This window comes from Carassius carassius, chromosome 40 (assembly GCF_963082965.1).
Source record: "Carassius carassius chromosome 40, fCarCar2.1, whole genome shotgun sequence".
Taxonomy (NCBI): domain Eukaryota; kingdom Metazoa; phylum Chordata; class Actinopteri; order Cypriniformes; family Cyprinidae; genus Carassius; species Carassius carassius.
In genome coordinates, this window is record NC_081794.1 from 20,155,393 (window position 1) to 20,176,368 (window position 20,976).

The following is a 20,976-nucleotide window of genomic DNA, read 5'->3' on the forward strand; positions in this document are numbered from 1 at the left end:
AGTAAAGGACTTGACAGGGAAGTGTAAAGTTCTTGCATCTCCTTTGGGGTTTGGTGGAGGGGTCAGCTTCTCAGAGTATGTGACTCCCATTGACCAATATTGACAAAGATATGATGATGATCCTGATGTAATTTTCCTTGTGTACAGTTAACAAGGTTGGTTGAGCTGTAAGTATTCCTGTCAGGTTTATGCAGCTGCTGTGGACCCCTAACCTGTTAAGGTATATTTTGTGTACTCAAAGGGAAGGACAGGAAGTAAATAAACCTGTTCACCCCTCACAGACAGGTGTACTGAAGGGATAGTTCACCCAAATCATGCCATCATTTACTCCCCGTCAAGTTGCACCAAACATGACTTTCTTTCTTTTTTCTGTTGAGCATAACCGGGAACCATAAACTGGATTTAAAAAATATATATAAAAACAGATCAATAATAACTAATACAATTTAAATTAATTAACAATGTAACATTTTCTAGATAATTTTACACATATTTATAGCGGCATTTTAAATTTTAGGATGGGGGTCGCCTGACGAGGATGATTATATTTGGCGCTTATGTATAACAATAATAATTTACTACCAAAGCCAGCTCTTAAGAAAAAAATATATATATTTGTGTGTGAAATGTATTTTATATTCCTGTATATACTTTGAAAGTACTGTATGCTCACCAAAATGTATTCAGATATACTCCGTGTTCCAATTTATAATATAAAATATACAACTCTTTCAAAGCAAGTGCAAACGAAAGTTGTGTTAAGCGATGACGTGCGCCAGAGGAGGCGCGGCAGTCGCGCGACAGACAGAGGCGCATCTGAAAGAGCTGTAGAAGAGGAGAGGATAACATCACATTACATCTCATCACATCAGATCAGAATCAGCCTGAGAAATCGGGACTGTCCAAGAAAACCTGACACAGACCAGTCTTAACTGATCTGCTTCATAAAAAACCGCAGAAACAAGGAAGTCTTCTTCGCGTGAGAAGAATGGATAAGCACAAAGGTAAGTGAAACGATTATATGAATTTTTCATGGTATCATGTCTCATATAGCTACACGCAAAGCCCGCTGTGAACAACTTTAAACCTTTGCGATGTTTTCCAATCCTCGATATTTGGGATAGCGGGTCGTGGGAAACTGTGGGATCGCTCTCCAGAGGGATGCAACAGGAGGAAACTGAGTTTCCAGGGAAAGTTGACTTTTCAATGCGCTCGTTCATTGGTTTCTCTATCTCTGTGTGGTTCGCATTCTTCCTCAGTATTAGTATACGATTTCTGAATGCAAAAATAAACAAGCAATTGTTAGAGACGCTCACAAGAGATTCTGTCCAGTAGCAACAATTGTTCTTCCAGAATTCTTTGGATTCCTGTGGTTTAAGCTTTTTGTATGCATAGGAATGCAGAGCCCTAATATTTTATGACTAAACTGAGATAAGAGTCTATGGGAGGAACAGCAGCTTTTGTGCAAACTGATGTTTCTTTCTGGAAAAGTTTCTGAAAGTGTATTCATCAGTTCAGCTATATCTAGATTGGACATGTCTAATGATAACAATACTTATAATAACAACAACAGCAGTCCAACACTAATGATAATCTACAGTAAAATGTAATAGCAAGTAGCTATTAGATTAAGTTAATGTTAAGTGTAGCAGCAACAGACCAAAGTTCTTGGACTATGGAAAGAGGTGTTTGAACAATAAAAACCTCTGAACCCCAAAGGTTTTCACTTCATAATTCCACTTCCTGTGCTGTACAAACCTGAGTTAGTGAAGTAGACTATTTGGTCAGGTTTTGGTTTAACTCAAAGTTCTATTATCTCACCAGTTCTTAGTATTCGCATGACAGCCTCTGTACTGTTTTTGACTGAATATGTCACTTCACTATTCCAGTCTGTCTAACCCTAACTCTAATATTAGTTTAAGTTGATGGAATGTCATCTGTCACTGTTAACACTCTTTTTCATGTTAGGTGGATTCTGATTGGCTGTCAATTTATATTGTTCATCAGCTGGGAAAAAATGTTCTGAAAGTGATTTCAGCTATATTGTTCCTTTGTGTTGTTGTCTTCATACAGTAGCTGTCTTGTGAACTTCCGTATTCTCATAGAATTAAGTCCTGTTTACCCCAAAAATGATAATTATTAGGATAACTATCCACATCAACAGACTATAACATTGTATTTATTATTTGTTTTCTGTCTCTTTAAATCCTCACACTCTTTAAAGTCAAGTGGAATCTGATTGGTTGTCAGTGTTGTTATGGTTCATTAGCTGGAAATCAGCTGGAGAGTGATTCCAGTGACATTGTACCTCTGTGTTGTTATTGTTATAGTTGTGTTGTGAACCTCCCTATAAACGATTATTAAAACTTCATAATTAAAATTATTGTGAGTGGCGTGAATGGGCCTTAACTCTATATACTTCTTTGGAATATAGTAAGGGACAAAACTGAAATTTATATTTTTGTTACTGAAATTGTCCCTTTCTGTTGTTGCTTTAAAATCTCAAGCACATGCATATTCAGGTTTGGCGATTTTTTACAGCCCCAGATTAATTTGCATTGTATGGGAAAAACGGCATTAACATTCTGGTAAACAATACCATATCAACATGGGGGTGAGTAAATGATGACAGAATGAACTACTCCTTTAATTAGCAGGCACGTGTGACTTGATTAAATGTGGTGAGACATTATTGCACACTGTGATGGTTTAATGACAGCATTGTGTTGGTAAATTCTGTCACGAACAGGCCTGCAGTTGTTGTGGTTAGATGTCTGTGAGGCCATGCCTCTTAAAGACTCTTTGTGTACTTTGTTTTTGTGAGATAAGACATATAGGGAGGGAAGGAAGATAGAGGAAGGAAAATAGGAAAGTGGGAGGAGGGAGATGGCATTTTGAGGAGTATCACATAATTTCTCCCATGATAAAACACTGAGTGGGTGACATATTTTCCAAAGTCATATGATGCTTTTTTTTGTGTGTAGCATAACATAGTAGAGACAATCTCTGTAATGCTATTTACATAATGAGAACTCGTGGGACTGACTCAATGAACTGTGTAGATTACATGAATGTGCATGTTTTGAGTTCAGGATATAGCTTTGGGTTGTGGTTTTGGATAATATAGTACTTTGAGCTTCAGAATTCACAGTTAGTATCGCAAAACTGTTCATTCTGGCCTATTTAGTGTCACTTTTACATGAAAATGCTTTTGTGTGGACATTTGAGCCTGCAGTGAATCTGAACTAAGAGGATTTGTTCAAACTCTTGCTCTCTGTTTATTGCTCTGATGCAGTAGCAGGGTGTGCTAAATATAGAGAGCGTGTAGAATTTCAATAATGAGATTAAAAAAGTAATCTAACTCTGATACGTACCCAAATGTACCTGAATAGAGTATTTAAACCTGTGCTCTTTTCTTATCGTTCTGGTTTCCTCCATTCCCGCCTTGATTTCTTTCTTCAAAGGGAGCCCATGGAACCAGATCTCACCCTTGAGGTCCCGCATGATACCAGCATGTTTCCGGACCCACCCGCCGCCTGGGCCAGGGCTCAGAACGTGTCAGCGTTCCAAAATGTTGTTGGAGACACAGGGACGTCTCGTGCATCTTAATAAAGACAGCCTGCGTGCTGGAAGCAGCTCCAAAGGCATCCCAGAATGAGAGATCAGCACTTTTTCAAAACGGGTCCTCGAGTTCATGCCCTCATTACCCTCACTTCTGAAGAGAGTCAACAGGGAAGCTGCACGCTTATTAGTAAACTAAGCGAGCACAGCGGAGATGAAAATAAAGAGAAAAAGAGGCAGGAATCAGCACTTTTCCCGGGATCGGCCTGGAATAGAGTTGGGTTCCGGAAGAATAAATCTCATTTATTTTCTCAGTAAATAAATATATTTTAATAAAGTAAACCAGTCAGGACAGGCCTACAGTGAGTTCTGAGGTTTTTAAGCAATGATATATGCTTCTGTATCTCCTGACTCAGCCAGCTCTTAGGATCCTCCTCTTTAGAGTAGTTGCTGTTGCCAGGGAAATGAACAGGCAGCCTGCCAAAAGACTGTCCACTTCCATCAAGCTTTGAAAATGATGTAATTGAGTCAGTCTCCAAATTTCAGGCAGCCAGTACACACACATAAATACACACACATGCATGTATTGCAAGAAAAATATGCTATATTTGTATATTAAATATATTTACATAAAATATAAATTATATAAATAAATACATGTAAATGTTTTCTAAATATATACTGTACGTGTGTGTGTGTGTATTTATATATACATAATAAATATACACAGTACACACACATATATTACATAAAAACTTATTTTGGATGCGATTAATCGTTTGACAGCACTAATATACAAACACACACACACACATATATATCTTTTGTAATATTATAAATATCTTTACTGTACTGTCACTTTTAATCAATTTAATACATCCTTGTTGAATAAAAGTAACTTTCGAACCTTAGCTTTTATTTTTACAGTACTTTGTGATGTTACAACTTTCTATTAATCAAATAATCCTGAAAAACAACTGTTTTCAACATTGTTAATAATAATAAATGTTATTTCAGCACCAAATCAGCATAGAAGGATTTCTAAATCACGAGACTGGAGTAATGGCTGCTGAAATGGCAGGAATAATTAGCATTTTAAAATATATTCAAATAGAAAACAGTATTTTGCAATATTATGGTTTTTGCTGTATTTTTATCAAATAAATGCAGCCTTGGTGAGCTGAAGAGCCTTCTTTCAAAAACATAAAAAAATGTTTGTGTGTTGTATTTATTTAGTTTTTGGATTGAATCAGAACTGATGTTGGGATTTGTCTTGGTGCTGGTTGGTTTGTTTCAAAGCTTAGAAGTCTTTATTGAGGAATTTTTTGAAATCCCTATGGAGAAATGAATGGGAAAAATACTTCCGGAAACCAAGACTGCTGAAAAAGTGGGTGGTCACTGTTGCACTTTTTCAAACAGACTTGCAGAGAACAGATTCAACTCCAACTTTCCCTTTTTGTCCTCTCCAGTTGGATGTGATTAGAGAGTAATAAGCGCAACATTGCTATCACAATATCTGTTTAAGGGTGGTTAATTCAGGCGTGGAGTTTGTGATGGCTTGATAATTCCATGCTTATCTCTTCGCAGGAGTGTCAGTTGTGATTTGTCCATGGTTAAGATTACAACCCGGCATGCTGTTGTCAAGTCTGAACCGGATAAATAATGCAGTTGTGAGTCAGTGCTGTTTCAGGTCCTCTCTTGCTCAAAGTTTAAGACCTCTGATGAAGTCAAAACAAAGACACGTTTGTTGTTGTTTTTGTTTTGGTTAGCCCCTGACATTTTGTTAAGACTATTGCGGTACACGATTTCGAAATTGTGCGACTGTACAATCAGCCAACAAAATAAATAATGGTTTAACTTGCATAATCATTCGTCAGAAGTCATCACAGCAAGACAGAGTAGACGCCAACTGCTGCCGGCTGAGCTGTGTTTGAAGTCTTATCTGTGTATGATTTCAACGATATGTCCATTTTCCAAGTTAGTGTCATTTTGTTTCTGTATCGCCATTCAAATATTCCTCTCTTGTGAGAGTGTAATGGCAAGAAAATGGTTTGAATTTGGTCCCCTAGATTTGACCCATGTTAACGTCCTTTCAGTGGCCAGCAGAAGAGAAAGATTAAACCGTGTGGACTGAGTCCCTTCAATCAGGCTTGTCATCACTCATTTATCCTCCACTGAAATGATGAGGTCAGAGGCAGTGTTGCCGAGTGAAACAGAGGTGAGCCAATCAGTGGCTGGACTGAGAGAGTTACGCTAACGTGCGCAGCCGGTGAAAAATTGACGTGTCACTTGTTTTAGAATATTTTACAATGCCATCGTGGGGTCATGTATACCTGCGACAAATTAACACTGCTTATTAAAATGAAATTAGAACATTAATGCAAAGTTTATGTAACCTATGCTTGATTAAGGTTAATGTTTGTTTTTTTGTCTGGCTTCCATTTGCATTGTTGGCCACATTGGTCCTTAGTCCTTGACAGGATGATAAACATACTTACATAATCAAATGAGTTTGGAAACATGCCCATTAAAAATAAGATTTGTAGTTTCTAGTCAATGTTTCTGAGGTCATATTCACTTTTATTTGAATATATTTTAAAATGACATTTATTAATGTGATGGCAAAGCTGAATTTTAGCAGCAAATACTTCAGATTTCAGTGTCATGGGATCCTTCAGAAATCATTCTAATATGCTGATTTGGGGATCAATTTCTTATTATTATCAATGATAAACAGTTTAGCTGCTTAGTATTTTTGTGGAAACTATGATGCAGTTTTCAAAGTGTATTTAGAGTAGATTTCTTTTGTACCATTATCAATGTCTTTACTGTCATTTTTTGATCAATTTAATGCATTTTTGCTAAATAAAAGTATTAATTTCTTTTAAAAAAAACTGTATATACCCCAAACTTAAATAGTTGCGTATATGCGAGTGTACTTCTAAAAGTTTACATAATAGATTATTAGCAATTAAAGCCTAAATATTCTCTTCCAGGAAAATGGACCAAAAATATGAATTACTAATTTTGTACACAGGGCCGATACAACATTTTTGCCAATAGCAGGTAGCAAATCATGCTTTTGCTGAGCTATGGTGTTAACTAAAGACTTTTGGCTATAAAAAACGCAACCATAATGTCTTGTTTTAATTGGAAATGTTTCAACGCTGGAAGGAAAACTGTTTGTTGAATCATTTCAGGGGATCTTTAAAGTGACTCATTCCAGATGAAATTACAGTAAAAACGATAGGTTATCACTGGATTTGTTACTAAACCATTTTCCTGACAACTTTAAAACTTGGTCAACATTCATGCATGTAAATGAAGTTAATCTTTGACATTTTACAAAACATTTGGCATACAGGCTTTTTTCACAATATTAGTGTTCCTGTGTAAATATGAAAGAAACATAAGCACACAAACTTAGATAAGAAAGTTGCGAAAGAATCACTCCATAGAATAACAGATTTGCTATATATATTTATATTTCACTTGTTTTTGTAAGAGGGTGGTGTGTGAATAATAGTGTTACTGTGGCTCGCTGTAGAGAAGTACTCGTTCACACAGATGAACTCGGTCCCAATTCAAATGAACTAACGCTGCATGCGAAACTGTCACTGCTGCTCCAAAACAGTTATTCATTATAATCATCTGTGCAGCAAATGTCAATCAAAGAGAACTGAGATACTGTATCTCTTTAAGTCTGAAGGGACGCCGCTAACGAATGCATGCCTGTGTTGAAGAGGAACAACGTTAAACAAAAAACCATAGTCAAGGGATATATTTCTAAGTCCAACTACAATCACAGCCAAAACCCATAAGCAGCACAGCAGAAATATGTGTGGGAAAGCAACAGACTAGGGGAGCTTTTGTGGGTTTAAATCAGTGTCTTTTGTGTCTGTAGACAATTAGAAAAGAGAAATGGGAGTGACTTGGTGTCATTTATTTTTTATTAAAATGCAACAACAGTTTGTTAAAGTCAACATGAAATGCTATTTTTCTTTCTTACTTCTTACATAATGCACGTTTCTGCTCTTATTGTACATGTTTTATTCATGCAAAAAATGTTTATTCATACACATTTTTAAAAAAGACCTGTGTCTTTTTTATCTTTTATCAGAGTGTACTAACTTCCGCCACCTCTGAAACAACTTCTTATTTTGGCACATTGACAAGACATAATTTAGCTACACTGCTACTGAATTTTTTTTTATTTTCTCAGATTTCATTTTAATTTCAATTTAATGTTTAGCATTTGTTTATGTTTTTTTTTTTGGTTCAGTTTTGGAAATGTTTGCAATTTAATTTGATTTAAATCAGCAAAGTAATTTTTTATATTTTAGTGTAGTATAATGTAGTATAATTTAGTTTTTAATTTTATATAATTGTACCTTATTTTAGATTTACTGCAATAAAGAAATTGATATTTAATAGTTTTAGTTTCAGAAGAAATGATGATGTGGTACATAGCTGCACCCACACATGTAGCTTTCACCGCTGTTTTTACTGTAAACATTCTGTGGCTCATGTTCTGTGTGCATCAGAAGCATTCAATGAGAGACCAGACAAACAAATAATCTGGTTCACATATCATATGTTCTTATCCATGTCCTCATCAAAAGGACTAGTAGCCTGAGTCAGTTTATTGTGGCTAATAATTATGCTTTAGTATATTTAATACAATCTCAGAAACTTTGAAACATGATTATCCATGTTAGCAGTTTTTGCATCCAGGAGGTTGTGTTGTTCTCTTTTGTGTTTTGGCAGATGGTTTAAAGACGCTGCTCTTCTTTGTGCATTATAATACAATAGGGATGTATTTGGCTGTGGGTCCCTGCAGACCTCATCCATAACGGGTTCTCGCTCCAAACTTGTGATTATAAATGGTCCAGACAAAGGAAAACATTTTGGCTCCGTTTGATAAGGAGTAATTGTAGGAAATGGAATTTGTATTCCAGTTTTTCTTAGCAATCTGATTTTCGGTTGCCAGTGCTCTTGATTGCTCAATGTAAATAAACTGAAAGGCATAAAGTGGAGCCAGTGGGCAAGACCATAATGCAGCATTCCTGGGTTGAGACATATACAGTATTTAGGCCGTATGTAGTAGCATTTGAACTTGTTGTTGGCTAATAGATGAATGTTAAAGTGCATGGGTGTGATCAGCATTATGCTGGAACATGACACATTATGTTTTAATTTATGTAGTGCAGAATTACATGTAGCCTAATTGATGCAATTTTACTGAGTAATGGCATTTGGGTGTGCGCATATATATTTGTTTAAGTAAAGATTCTTTGTGGTTGTGTTGGGATTGAGAGGAAAAGAACCCAGACTATTACGCTGTCTCATTGAACATGATGAAACCAATGAATAATTACATCTTTATTACTGGTGGCATTTAAAGTTTTTGTGTGAAGGCAGTTCTGATTATTTAGCGATTTTATGTTTACTGGCACAAAATGGTCATTTAACAGAGATTGCTGTGGCTGTCTCTGTGCTGTTAATGCTGGGTGTAAATTTTTTTGTAGCTTCTAGGAAACAGATGTAGTAGATTTAAAATAGATTTTGGTTATTACTTTAGACTGGGTTGGAGTAATCAAATAACATTCGGGTGATCAGAAACTGGCAGCCCAGTTAAGAGAATTAGAAATATTAGATATAACTGGTAATTGAGGGTTTTGGCAGAGTGAATTGTCACAATGTAATTCAGACTTTGCAGGTATATCAGCCATCACAGAAAAACCACAGTGCAGTGAGTTTTGTGAGCACTGTGCAGTGTAGTTTCTCGATTCACATGCAGTGTTTACAGAGTGTTTTGGTTATAGTAGCATAAAAGCAGCTTTTTTGACTTGAAGAATCAGGGAGGATGGAAAATGTTGATGCAAAAATAAATTATGATTTAACATTTATAAATAGACCTCAGGGGAAAAATAAATCACAAAACCTTAATAATTATACGATACTTTTTGTCATAAATGAACATATACTTTAAAAAATATTTTATTTAAATTTTAGAGACTGTAGCACCAATTATTAAAATGCACTTACTTAAAATCTTCTGTATCTTGTGTATTGTGTATGCGGCATGCATATTGACAAATGTGACATTTAGCATGTTCTTTCAAGAGGTATACAACATATTGGCAGTTCTGTACTGCTTTTCTGTGGTCTCAGGATGGTTAGTGTCATCTGTTGCCTTTATAAAAAGAATTGAGAATGCTATACAACAGAAAACACCAAAAAGCATGCCACTACTGTTGTGATCGGACTCCCACATGGCTGACAGCCCGTCAATTTAGAGATTGAGGGTTTGACTCTGGAATCAAATAAATGATGTGCTATGATATGTCGCCTTGAGCTGAGCTAAGTTTATGAGCCACAGCTGGAGCCGGGCTGTATTTTAAGTGTCAGACAGGAATTGTCTTTAAAATTCAAACCACTTAGGACACTAACACAACCCAGAGCAGCTTCAAACTGCTCGATTTAAACTTGTGTTTATTATCCCAGCTCTGATACAGCAAACGCTCTGTGGCTTTGATTCTGGGAAGAGCGGTGCTTAACCTTACAATTTACCATAAGGATGTGTCTAAAATCAGTTTGAAATGCATTCAGAAAGAGGACGACAAACTAGCACGGCGTCAATGGTTCTACTGAGGTCTTCCTCATTCCACCAAACACTTGCTCTCCGTATCAGCCGGGAAAAAGAATGTCTTTGTCTAGCTGCAATCTGAAAGTCCAGAAATAGTGCATGGTTTACAGAACACCATCAAACACCTTTATTTGCAATCATTATTTGTCCTAGAAGAAGGAAGTGGTTTTTTTTTTTTACTTCAAAAGAATTCCCCTCTCTGCTGTAGTGTTAGCCAGACAGGTACCGTCAGCACTGAGATCTTTCTTTGTCTTCATACTGTACTTACTTCAATCAGAGTGAAATTGTTGATAATTTTATGTATTTTATGATGCTCTGCACTTTTAGTCCGTTAGTGTCAAGTGGGAGACAGTCTAACGTTTCACTGTCAAACCCAAGTTTCATTACTCTGAGGAAGTGTGAGCGGTTTCAGTGCTTCAGTGGATGCTCATTCTCAACGTTTGCCGTGTTTAATGGACTCGGGGCCAAACTTTAACCAACGGAAACTCAGCCCTCTTTGTACTTCAGTCAGCTGACTCCACATTCCCATGGTCCCTCCAGAGAAGGGCATTGAAATCAATCTCTGAAAACACACGGCAGAGAAAATGTTTAGACAGAAGCTCAGCTGAGCATCATAGGAAGAGAATGCATGATACTATTAAAGGGATAGGTCAGCCAAAAACTATTTTTAACTAAATTTACTCATCTTCATGTCATTTCAAACTCCAAACATGTATGACAAGTTTTTGTTTTTTCCATACAATGAAAGTCAGTGGTGTCCGGTGTTGTGTTAAAACCCAATTGTCTTTCATTGTATGGTCAAAAACAGTTGGAACATTCTCCCAAAATATATTTTTATATGTTACTAAAGTCAATTTTTTTTAAAGTCTAAATATTTGAGTTGATTTGAAAAACATGTTTGTAGGTCATCCTGTGTGGGTGAGAAACCAAAGAAAGTTGTGAATTGTTGTGAACATGGTGTTGGTGCTAAGTAAAACCACACACTGTTTTTTAAATATTTGCTGTTTACGTGCAATGTGTATGTGTTACAACCACATTTTATGCACAGAACATATTCCTACAAATAGTAATGCAATCTACTTTGGATCAAATTTAATATGTCATTATCATCACAAAGTTTAAATATAAATATCAGCATATATAGAATATATTAAGCACATTGAGTACTGAACACACTACTAATATGCTTATGTCCACTGAGCTTGTTTGTTTGTTTGGCGTCTTTGTAAGTGATTTTATCTTTCATACAGAAAGAGTTCTTCTCAGGGGTAATTTATGCATGCAGAGATGGATAGATGTTATCTGCCTCAGAGGAGACGGCCAGGAATGTTTGATTAAATCCTGTCTTTCTAAACTATGACTTCCTATTGTGTTAAACGCTTAACATGTCTTGAAGCATGCCTTACTCTCACAGTAATTGCAGAGATGTTGATTTTCCATTGACTTAGTAATAATAGGCAGTTATTAAAATAGAATTAAGAATAATTGACACTTTCATCATTATAGTAGCAGCAGCATGTATAACACTTTACTTGATAGATGGTGTTGGTTTCACTATGAATGCAAAGTAAGAAACCTAAAAATGGATGTCGTTTTGCAGCTGTATATATGGACAGAATTTTTCATGGTTGTTGACAAACGATGTCTTTTGTTTAGTAACTGTTTTGCAGTTATTGGGATGTGATAAATTAAATTGTTAAAAGTATTAATATTCCTATTTATGGTCTCTTAATTAAGCTTATGAACATCTGTATAATAATTATAAAATATTTAGAAAATTGTTGTTAGATGTCACATAGCAGTCTGCTGTGAAACTAGTGTCACTGCATGAAATTTCAAGTCAATTTTCCTAAAATAAATGTCATTCGGCTCATTGTGCATGCTTGAGATAGCTGATAGTCTGCATTTGTCATCACAATGAGTAATGCAGTGTTACTTATTTCATTATTTGATGACATTCATTCTTCTCTTTCTATTGTCTAAATAGCAGATCATCTGAGTACACTGTAAAACATCATAGCCCAAATAAGTTATATGAACTTACTTTTCCTCTTTAAATTAAATTGTCATTTTAAGTTTTGGATACTGAACTTAAGTTTATAAGTTATTGAAAATTTAAACGTAAAGTCATGTGTTGTCTTGACTTCTTCTGAGTTTTGTCTGGTTGTAAAAGTTCATTTAACTCGTGTCTGTAAGTTATATGTTGGGGGAGGGGCGATACACGGAGAGCGCGAAATACAGAGAGAGGCCATCGCCATTTTGAGTCAATGCAGCTGCCTGGAGACCTTACATGAATTTGTGTCGAGAAACACAAAGAATGCGAGGAAGGTGAGTTTTTGTTTTTTTATTTGTAATGATAAATGAATAATGTTGCGATATTTGCATGTTAGCCAATTTGACTGTGCTTTGCGAATGTAATACGACAACACAAGTTTTTCCCTCGTTTTTCCAGAGCCTCAAACGCTAAAATATTTATATCACTTTGGTTCACAGTGCTTATATTTTAGTTGGTCTTCGACCTGAAGTCTGCAGGTATTATTATTTATTGCATTGACCTTGCTCCGCGAGTGACCGTGGTCAGTTGAGCCGCCGTCTGTGAACACCCGGTCAAGCCTGTCGCCGCCCGCATTCTGCTGCACGTCTATTTGTGGAATTAAAGTGTCGCGATACATTAAGCTTACAAAAAGCGTCTTTATCAGCTTTTTGGCCACGCCACGCATTTGTACTGTAATTAAAAAATATGTTCAAATCCAGACAGCGGCTGTCTTGACCAGGTGTAACGTTACACAGATGAAGACGCACTTGACTGGGGCAATATAAGGACACGGTGTTTTCCCTCGCTAATTTGACAGTTTCCTAGAGCCTCAAATGCTAAAATAGCTTAATATTTCACTTCGGTTTTCAGTACTAATATTTTGTTACTTTTAAACGTGTTTGACAGCTGTTCGTTTACTAATTTTTGTATAGCACAATTTCATATGCTTAGTTTATATTGCTTCTACTGATATGCTACTGCTTTTTCACTCCTTTACAGCTCTCCCTCTTCAGAGTTATAGTCAGCTCAAGATATAAGGTTAAGGTTGTCACCCTGCAGAGTTTTCAAGAAGCTGATTTTAAGGACATTCATGTTACAACGAGGTAAAGTTAACACATCCTTACTGATATTAAAATCGTTTGCTGTTTTAACTTGTATATTTGTTGCAGGCCTAATGCAGTCACACAACATATTTAATGCAGACCATGCAATTCTTTATGTACAATTTAATATGCTTAGTCTATATTGCTTCTGCTGATATGCTACTGCTTTTCTGCACCATTACAGCTGTTGATTCCTCTTCAAAGTTATTGTCACCTCAAGATATAAAGTGTCACCCTACAAAGTTTCCAAGAAGCTGTGTGAAGGATTTTCATTTTACAATAAGGTAATTGTGAACTTGCTTATTTTTATCATTCTTTATTCTTGATTTTATTACTTGTGTCATGACCTTTATATATGACCTCTTTAATCATTTATGTTATAAGATGGCATGTGATTTACATATTAGATTATTTTTCATCTTTACTTCCTACCCATTATTAGTCTCTTTGGCTTCATTTTTCCTCCTGTCTTGTGTCTGTTTCAGATGAGCACAGAGTTCACCATCGATCATCTGCAGTCATTCTTGGATGGACTAGATGCTTTGGTGTCTTTTAGAGCTGTACAAAGCATCTGTATCATCAAGCAGGAGCTTGAGCCTTAGCAGTTATACAGTGCCTTGATAGGGAGGTATGAATAAAAATGAACCCAATTTGATCAGTTTGCACTAATATAAGTGTTCTAATGTGTATATATATATATTGGAGTCACTCAGTATTGTTTATGATTGTATGTAGGGCACAAATTGGAACAGAAGAAAAGCTGCCCTACTTGGCCTTCTACGCTTCCTTTCAGAGGAGACTTCTGAGATAATCAAGATGTGTGATGTAAGAATATATTTAAATCTTGTGAATGTACTGATGATACTGAATTCATTGTAGAGCAGTATGTGTAGGGAAAAAGTAAATCAGCTTAACCATTACAATATATTTATTATTATTATTTTATCCCAGAATCAGTAATAATTTATGCTAAAATGCTTTTTTGACTGTCAGTTAATCTAAGTACTACACTATATATAGTGCCTAAACATGTCATCAATAATATCATGTACAAATAAAAAAAAAAATTAAAGTTTTTTTTTTTCCTTTTTTTTTTTTGCTTTATCTGTAATCTCAAATGCTGAATGTTGGTCAAGTGTTTACTATAAGGAAAAACCTTTGAGCATTTATTGGAAATAGACCAATTTCACATGTCTGTTCTTATTGCTTTTAGTGAGAGTTTACTACATGAGTATTGTTCGACACAGTCAATCACCATGTATTGTGCAAATCATTCAAAGGTCAAAGCTACATGTACTTGTTTATATAGAGAACACTTACACTCTTTGAAGTGATTGATGAGCCGTTATTTTGTATCATTACACACGGCCTGCCACTCCTCATTTTTCCCCAATTTATGCCTTTTTCTTTCCCCCTCAGTTACATTTTCTATACCTCTTTTATACCACTCATCTACCTTTCTTCTAGTTCTGTATATTATTAGAGAATCTTTGATGTTTTGATGAAATGGATGTTTAAGCACTTGTGTTCCTAAATTACTTTTTAAAACCTGTTTTCCTACAAGAATTTGTATTTTCAAACCAATGTTAAAGCTTGTACATTACTTGAATTTATTTCAATAAATTTTTTACATTTTTGAGCAGACCAGTTACAAGTCTATTTATTATGAGCTGATTTGAGTTTTCTTGAACTGATAATGTAACATAGTAAGTTGTTTTAACTCAGAGCATCAAGTTGAAACAACTAATGGCCATTAGTTTAAAAAATTGTAAAACTTATCTCCTTGAGTTGAAACAAAGAGTATCTGTGAGTTGAGTTAACTCACATTTTTAAGGCAGCAGGTGAACTTTCGTTTATAAGTTTAACCAACGTGAAATGTTTTACAGTGAGTAGAGACACTGCTACTGGGGACAAAAAGACAGATGTTACCTATTTTTGCATCACTTGTCCTTTCCTAAAGCCAGGGCAAAAACACTAAGGTTCCACAGTAAGGGATGTATATGTACAGGCTATGAGAAAAAAATCTACATCGGTTGAGTAGTTTTATAGGTCAATGCACTAGATAAGAAACAAAAGAAGTTTATATTTAACCAGTAAGGTAGGAGAGACTGCATCATAAACAGTCACAACTAAAGGGTTTTGACATCAAAGGCCCTGAAACCCCTTTATTTCTGACTATACTCCAGTATAGCAAAGCATTGAGTGAAATATGATATTTTATACATAGTGAGATGGCAGTGAGATGTTTCACATCATAGCTATTTGTACTTCCTGTGTTAGCTCTGACACCTAGTTAGCATCCGGGGCCAGAACTTTCCCTTTTAGAAGATGCTGAGTATATTTATAAAACACTGTGACAGCCCGGTTGAAGAATAAAGGATTTAACTCATTCACTGATGTTGTACTGTCTTTCTTTTTGTGTTTATTGTCCTTATAGACTTCACAACACCGTAAGAGCTAAAACAGATGAATTAACAATATTGGAAATTGTAATGAGATCTTATTCATAAAAATTAAACAAAACAATCAACCTTACAGCAATAAAATTACGCAATTAATACTAACATTCATCCTAAACAACATAAAATTATGTCAACAGAGACACATGCAATATATGTGTGTTACGTTATATAAGTGCATAAATGATCTTAACTACCTTGTTCTCCTTTCCAACCAGGTGCCAAGCAACAAACTCACAGCAAACAAAATACTGAAAATAAAACAACAATCTGATGCATAAATTCACTTAAAAGTGTCCTTAATTTCTAACGCCGTGTGCAGTCTCCGTCTTTGCGCGCTCTCTCTCTCTCCGTATTGCGCGCTCTCCGTGCATGAGCGGGCTCTGAGCACTTCCGTCAAGCCGCCTTTCAAAATAAAGGTCTCTATCGGTTAAATAACTTATAGAGTGTAAAATAACATTACAAAATATAACAAACAGTTAACTAATATTAAGAAAGCATATAATTAAATAATATAAGAATAATATATAAATCCTGGAAACTCATTAAAATAACTGAGGGTTATTTACACTCCCACCAATCATGAGTGACTATAAATTTAAAACTTTAGTCACGAATGATTTCTAAAGTAAAATACCAATGTTTAAGGCTAGATGTAAAGCAAACTGAAACTTGTTCTACTTTAAACTGCTTAAATCAAAGGATATGTCAGGAAGTTCAGTGTGCCTCCAGCAGCAGGACCAGCTTCTGCACTGGGCGTTCAACTAATGATGGTTTGTTCAGACGTTTACCATCCTTTCCCAGATTTCTGTCTCCAAAATGTATCTTTACTCTTCTCACCAAACCATCTTTGTCAACGACAGTCTCAAATAACTTCTGCCAAGCGCCATGCATTCCTGGGCAGATCGTCGGCTTTCTCCAAGACTATATCTCCAGCTTGCATGTTCCTTCTTGGTGAAAGCCAGCATTGTCTTGTTGCAATGTTAGACACATACTCCTTGCGCCAACGTCCCCAAAACTGTTCCGCTAAGTATTGGACATGGCGCCATCTCTTGCGAGCATATAGGTCTTCTCTGACAAACCTGCCAGGGGGTAGTAAGGCTTGGGTAGTTTTCAGGGTGAGGAGGTGATTAGGGGTTAGAGACTCAGGACTGCAGGGATCACTTAAGTTATCTACAGTGAGTGGATGGCTATTTACAATGGCCATGGCTTCATAGAAAAAGGTTCGCAGAGAAGAATCATCTAGTCTTCCAGATGACTGGGACAGAGTGGAATGAAGAACACTTCTCACAGTTCTAATCTGTCTCTCCCAAACTCCGCGCTCCGACTTGCATGGGGTGCATTGAAGACAAAGTCACACTGTTTTTCTGCTAAGAATGTTACCAGACGGTTGGTGTCAATCTCTTCCATGGCCTTGGTGAGCTCATTCTTGGCTCCAATGAAAGTAGTGCCTTGGTCACACCTTATTTGATTTACTGCTCCTCTAATAGCGATGAAACAACGTAGACCATTGATAAAGGCGTCTGTGGACATATCATCCAGCATCTCAATATGGATGGCTCTGCAACAGAAACAAGTAAAGAGAAGTCCATACCTCTTGTACGATTTATGACCTTGTCTGGTGATGAACGGACCAAAAACATCCATTCCACTGTATGTGAATGGAGGGGATGGATCTATGCGCTCTGAGGGCAGGTTAGCCATTTTTTGCTCTTCAGTGGGTCTGCGAAGCTTGCGACATCTCACACACTGTAGTATAAAGGATGCTACAGTCCTGTTTACTCCTGTAATCCAAAATCCTCTTGATCTGATCTCATTGATAGTCAATCCCTTTCCTTGATGTGCCATTTTTTCATGACAATCCGCGATCAGAAGTTTTGTAAGATGATGTTCCTTTGGAAATAACACTGGATGTTTAACAGAGTTAGGGGCAGAAGCATCACAAAGCCTTCCTCCCACCCTGAGCAATCCGTTGTGATCAACAAAGGCATCTAGATTATATAGCCTGCTGCTGCATGGGAGCTGTTTGCCCTTACAGAGTAAGGCCATTTCTTCTGCATATATCTGACTCTGTAAGTCCTTAATTATGATGCACTTAGCATCCTCACGTTCTGCCACTGTACTGTGCTCAATGGACTTGTCCTTCCTGACACGACGAAGTAGGCATGGAACTGCTTGGATGACTTTGAACCATGAAGAAATCTTTGTGAAACGTTTGGATAAGCAGGAATACTGTAATGTTTGCGTGTTAAGTGATTGAGCCTTTTTGACCTCTGGGTCACCGATTGGAAGTTGTGGGTTAACATCCACAGGGGAAGGTATTTGCAGTTCCCACAAAATGTCCGGTCCTCTGAACCAGCTGGAAGTGACCAGATCATTAACACTCAGACCTCCTGATGCATAATCGGCTGGATTTTCATCCGATGGAATGTATCGCCACTGCTGAGGAGTTGTGGTGCGATGAATTCTCTGAACTCGATTCGCGACAGACGTGTGGAAGCGGCTAGCTTTATTGTTTATATAACCTAACACTACTTGAGAGTCAGTCCAGAAATATGCTTCTGCATCTCCAAGGTTCATTTCTTCCTTCAACATATCATTCACTGCAACTGACACAACCGCAGCAGTCAACTCTAATCGAGGGATTGTGGTGACCTAAAGCAGGGCTACTCTAGATTTAGCCATGAGCAAAGAACAATGGATGTTACCTTGCTCATTCTTGAGCCTAAGGTATGAGCACTGGCCATATCCTCTCATGCTGGCATCTGAGAAGTGATGAATCTCTCTCATCATGATTGTCCCAAACCCAGCAGGCACAATACAACAAGGCTGTGAATCTTCTCCAAGTTAAGAAGATCAGTCTTCCAGTGCTCCCAACCTAACTGCAAACCATCAGGTAAGGGATCGTCCCAGCCCATGCCATTTCGGCACATTTCTTGAAGAACAGACTTTCCTTTGAGCAAGAATGGTGCGAGAAACCCTAAGGGGTCAAATAACAAGGCCACAGTAGACAGTATACCTCTACGGATTGCTGGCTGGTCTTTAATAATGACACGAAATTTGAAATGATCATGTTCAAGATGCCAGTAAATGCCCAGGGCTCTTTCCAAGGACTGGTCAGTGAGGGAGAGATTGACAGATGTAACATCTACAGCACACTCAGAGGGCGGTATTGTCTCCAAAACTGCCTTGTCATTGGATGCAAATTTATGCAACCTTAAGCATCCTAGTGCACAAAGTTGGCGAGCTTCTCGAGCCAACTTTATGGCCTTCTCTGCACTTTCCACACTAGAGACTCCATCATCCATGTAGAAATCCTGCATAATAAATTGTGAATCTAGGGGATACAGATGTTCACCTTCTCTTGCAAGATGCTTTAGTCCATAATTAGTGATAAATAGAGTTGTAGAAATAGAGTTGTACTCTCATGCGGAACGTTTGAGGCTGTGAGTTGAAATCTCCATTTCTCAACCATAGAAAGCGCAAGTAATCACGATCGGCTTTGTCAACATGGAACTGGTGGAACATCCTCTCAATATCACACATCAGGGCTACAGGGTACTGTCTGTTCATAAGGTCAGGGCCTGCAAGAAGATGATCGTTTAAGCTTGTTCCCTTGAATCTGGTGGAGCAGTCGAAAACCACACGCAATTTTCTGCTCCAAGAATGACTTCTCTGGGGGCCAAAGCTCTGGAACAATTATATCCTATTAATAGACCAACCTTACAGTCTTGAAGTGGGGGAATTTTGTCTGTCAGAGGAGCAAGATGTTTCCAACACATGGCTGTCTCTCTGTTAAGGATGTGGGCACGATCCACAGGAATACATTCTTCAGTATATGCCGGGGGAAGGTCTAGTACTAATGTGGAATTAAAGCCTCTAACTCTAAGACCAGAAACTCTTTCACTTAATATCAACGAATCCTTCCCAACCATAATGGTGAGCTTAAGTTTCACTGGGCATGAGTCGACCCTTAGACTTTGACTTACAGCATATTCAATGAAGACAGTGTCACTTTGTGTGTCTAACAGAGCGTAGACTAATTTCTCAGAAACTGTGTTGTTTTGTGAGGACAACCACACTGGCACAATCTTTGAGGTGTTAGCAGATGTGCATCCAGATTCTACACTTAAAGATGTTGTGACTTTCTCATATGCATTCTCTGGACCTTGAAGAGAGGAAGACTTTAACTTTCTAATGAAGCAGGTTGGATGTCTTCTCTTACAGGTTTTACAGCTATGTCTGTAGTGACAGTCTCTGGCATTGTGACCAAGTCTCAAACATCCATAGCACAGCTTTGTGTCCTTTATGAACTGTCTTCTCTCTTCAAGAGATCTTGCAGCGAATTTAGAGCAATCATGAATTTGATGTTCACTCCCTTGACAGAACAAACGTGGTTTAGTGATTTTACTATTGAGCTTTGGATTCTCATGCTGTGTGACTATCTTCGTATGGAAGACACTGGCCTTGTTCTTACTAACCTTGAGATTATGCTTCTCTTTATTAGCTTCAGAAACGTGAAGGGCATAAAAGGAAGTGACTGGGTTGCAGGCCACCTCAGCCTCACTGGACATGGACATGAAATAAATTTTGGACATGAAATGTGCAAAATCTTGGAAAGATGGAAAATCTTGTGTCTCACTCAGTGTTTGTGTGGCTTGGCGGTTCCAGCGGGCAGCCGCCCAATCAGGAATTGTGCTCACAAGTTTCCTATTCTCCTCACAGTCATTCAGTATTTCCAGTCCCTTCACATGAGGCATAGCGTCATTACATGTGGTCAGGAAATCTGAGAAATTTCGGAGACCTTCAGAGTCCTTTGGCTGGATTCTGGGCCAGTTTGCGAGTTTCTCTCGGAATGCTCTTTGAATAGTGAATGGCTGTCCATAACGATCTTGAAGTCTTTTCCATGCATCCTTGTAAGCTTCCTCATCGTTTCTGTAAAAGATGCCTTCTAGGGTTTTCAGAGCAGACCCAGCAATATACTTCTTCAAATAGTATAACTTATCTGCTGAGGAAATATGTCTTTTGTCGATGAGTGATTGGAATGAAGCTTTCCACTCTATGAAGTGAATTGGGTCACCAGTTAAAACGGTGGGCTCTGGAATAGGAAGTCTGTTTAACGTTATACTGTCTTGGACAGCTTGTGCAAGGTAAGACACATCCACATTG

At 37.3% G+C, this 20,976-nt stretch overlaps 2 protein-coding genes across 3 annotated transcripts in view; one reads left to right on the forward strand and one right to left on the reverse strand.

Annotated features, from left to right (window-relative positions):
- Positions 1–808: 808 nt before the first annotated feature.
- afap1l2 (actin filament associated protein 1-like 2) overlaps positions 809–20,976 on the forward strand; it is a 44,484-nt gene continuing 24,316 nt past the window's right edge. The window contains exon 1 of one of the 2 annotated variants that reach the window (XM_059532470.1): positions 809–1,004. In XM_059532470.1, coding sequence (XP_059388453.1) covers positions 989–1,004 — 16 coding nt within the window. In that variant the 5' untranslated portion in view covers positions 809–988. The remainder of the gene's footprint in view (positions 1,005–20,976) is intronic. The other variant, XM_059532469.1, reaches the window with a different exon arrangement.
- On the reverse strand, positions 15,698–18,622 carry LOC132122329 (uncharacterized). Its single transcript, XM_059532468.1, has 2 exons — positions 16,005–18,622; positions 15,698–15,805 (listed from the first exon to the last, which is right to left on the reverse strand). The coding sequence occupies exon 1, from the start codon at positions 18,400–18,402 to the stop codon at positions 17,095–17,097; it is 1,308 nt and encodes a 435-aa protein (XP_059388451.1). The 5' UTR covers positions 18,403–18,622; the 3' UTR covers positions 15,698–15,805; positions 16,005–17,094.